The sequence below is a fragment of the Microcebus murinus genome, chromosome 5 (genome assembly GCF_040939455.1).
Source record: "Microcebus murinus isolate Inina chromosome 5, M.murinus_Inina_mat1.0, whole genome shotgun sequence".
Taxonomy (NCBI): domain Eukaryota; kingdom Metazoa; phylum Chordata; class Mammalia; order Primates; family Cheirogaleidae; genus Microcebus; species Microcebus murinus.
Window position 1 is genome coordinate 46,054,201 of NC_134108.1, and position 2,173 is coordinate 46,056,373.

Sequence of the window (2,173 nt, forward strand, 5' to 3'; positions counted from 1 at the left end):
ATTATCTTTTGTAAAATAATTTTAATTCTAATAAAGTATAACATCAATTTTATCTTTCATGGATTATGTTTTTGTCATTGTATCTAAAACTTATAAACAAACTCAAGATCATCTAGATTTTCTGCTATGTTTTCTTCTAGAAATTTTATAGTATTAAATTCTACATTTAGATCTATTACTTATTTTGAGTTAAATTTTTGAAAGGTTCATTTTTTTTTATAATTGATGGACTCCATCCTTGACCACACTTTAGTCAGGTTTCTCTAAGTCTTATTCTCATCTAAACCTCAACCCTCCCTTGATCATGATTTTTTTTTTCTTTTTGTTTTTTTTCTGGCAACCCTGTCTTAATGGAACAACCAGGATGGAAATAAGGATGGACAAGACTGGTGGAAGGAGATTAAGGAAAGTTAAATCCCATGCAGCTTCACAACTTAGCAACTTTATTCAAACAGGTTATTATTTGGTGTTGATCATGATTTTTAACACCATTCTCCAATAAAGACTTTTATTTCTTTATTTAATTTGCATAGTTTTCATTTCTTTTTCTTATTGAACTAACTAGTATGATTTTGAACAGGTGTGGTTTCTTGTTGTTGATCCTAGGGATGAAGTATCCAGTCTCTCACCGTTAAATACTGGTGTGTTGTTAATTGCATGTTTTATTTATTTATTTATTTATTTATTTATTTATTTATTTATTTATTTATTTATTTATTTTTATGCTAAGTATTTTATTGTATGCAGCCACCAGTGTATATAAAACAATTACCCTTGTGAAATAGAAGTTCATGAAAATTCAGAGAGGTAGATGTTAAGTACTGACAAAAGTAGAAGTTTGCATATTATGGCACATGTATTGTTATAAGGCTAAGCTTTTGTACAGGCTTCAAATTTAGTTGTTTCTTGAATATTCACCAGTTCATAAGAAGTGGTTTGAGAAACCTTTGAAAGATTCATTTTTCCTACAAAAAGGAACAGACTTTCTGGGGTCTGAAGGGATTTGTACTTGAAGATACTCCAGTCAGCAGAGGATCATGTTGAGCATTCTGCAGACAGAATTGTTTCAAGTCTGCAGCTGCCTGGGAAACTTTAACACGGTTGAGCCCGGCCTCCATCCGGAGCTGTTGAACCACTTTCTTCATAGCGGCGACGCTGGAGGAACCAGACATGGCGCACGCGAAAGCCAGGCCAATCCGTGGGTCGGTGGGTCGCGGCTCGGCGGGGCCAGACGGCTGGGCAGCGCGCGGCAGGGGCGGGGCTCCAAACTTTGTCTCTAAGTTTCCGGTTCTGTAATTGCATGTTTTTTATCAGGTTGAGCAAGGTCCCCTTTATTCTTGTCTGCTAGTTTTTTGTTTTTTATCATGAATTGGTCTTTATCAATTTCTTTTTATAAATTGAACATGAGATTTTTCTTTTTTATCTGGTTGGTATAGAAATTGCATTGATTGATTTTTGAATGCTGATACAGCTTTGCATACTTAGAATAAATCCCACTTGGTCATGATGTGTAATTCTTTTTATATATTATTTGATTCCTTTTGTAGTATTTTGTGGAGGATATTTGCATCTATGTTCATGCGAGATATTGGTCTGTAGCTTTTCTTTCTTGTAATATCTTTATCTGGCTTTGGTATTATAGCAATGCTGGTCTCATAGACTGAGGTGTGAGTTAGGAAGTGGTCTTTCCATATACTTTGGAAGAGATTGTGTAGAAATGATATTACTTCTTTTCTAAATGTTCAGTAGAATTCAACAGGACACTGTGTTGTAAATGGGAGAGTAAATTTCCCTGGAAGGATCTTTAAGGATCATCTCAATATGGTCATGGAAATTATACTCAGAGGGGTATATGAAATTGAAGGATTTGTTATAGTCACAGGTCTTTTTAGATACAGGAGGTGTGTACTCCATGGAGGAGCCCCTGGGAGTGGCTTAACCAAGCTGGTGGGGATCTGAGGTGTGTGTGGAAGACAGAGAGCGAGAGTGAGAGAGGAAGAGAGAGAGAGAGAAGTGAAAGGGAGAGACAGAGAGAGAATGAGAATGAATGAGGAATGACCTGAGGGCAAGTGTGTTTATTGGTGGTCAAGGTGCATTATAATATGCAAGTAAGAGGCATGAGGGGATTTGCTGGTATATTTGAATGTCTCAGTCAGAGGAAGCCAGGAAGGTT

The 2,173-nt window shown here is 36.2% G+C and overlaps 1 protein-coding gene across 1 annotated transcript; it reads right to left on the reverse strand.

Moving 5' to 3' along the window:
* Window positions 1–837: 837 nt before the first annotated feature.
* Window positions 838–1,268, reverse strand: LOC142870889 (guanine nucleotide-binding protein G(I)/G(S)/G(O) subunit gamma-5). The gene has a single exon (XM_076002730.1). It carries the CDS (start codon window positions 1,170–1,172, stop codon window positions 966–968), a length of 207 nt encoding a protein of 68 aa, XP_075858845.1. The 5' UTR covers window positions 1,173–1,268; the 3' UTR covers window positions 838–965.
* Between the last annotated feature and the right edge of the window lie 905 nt (window positions 1,269–2,173).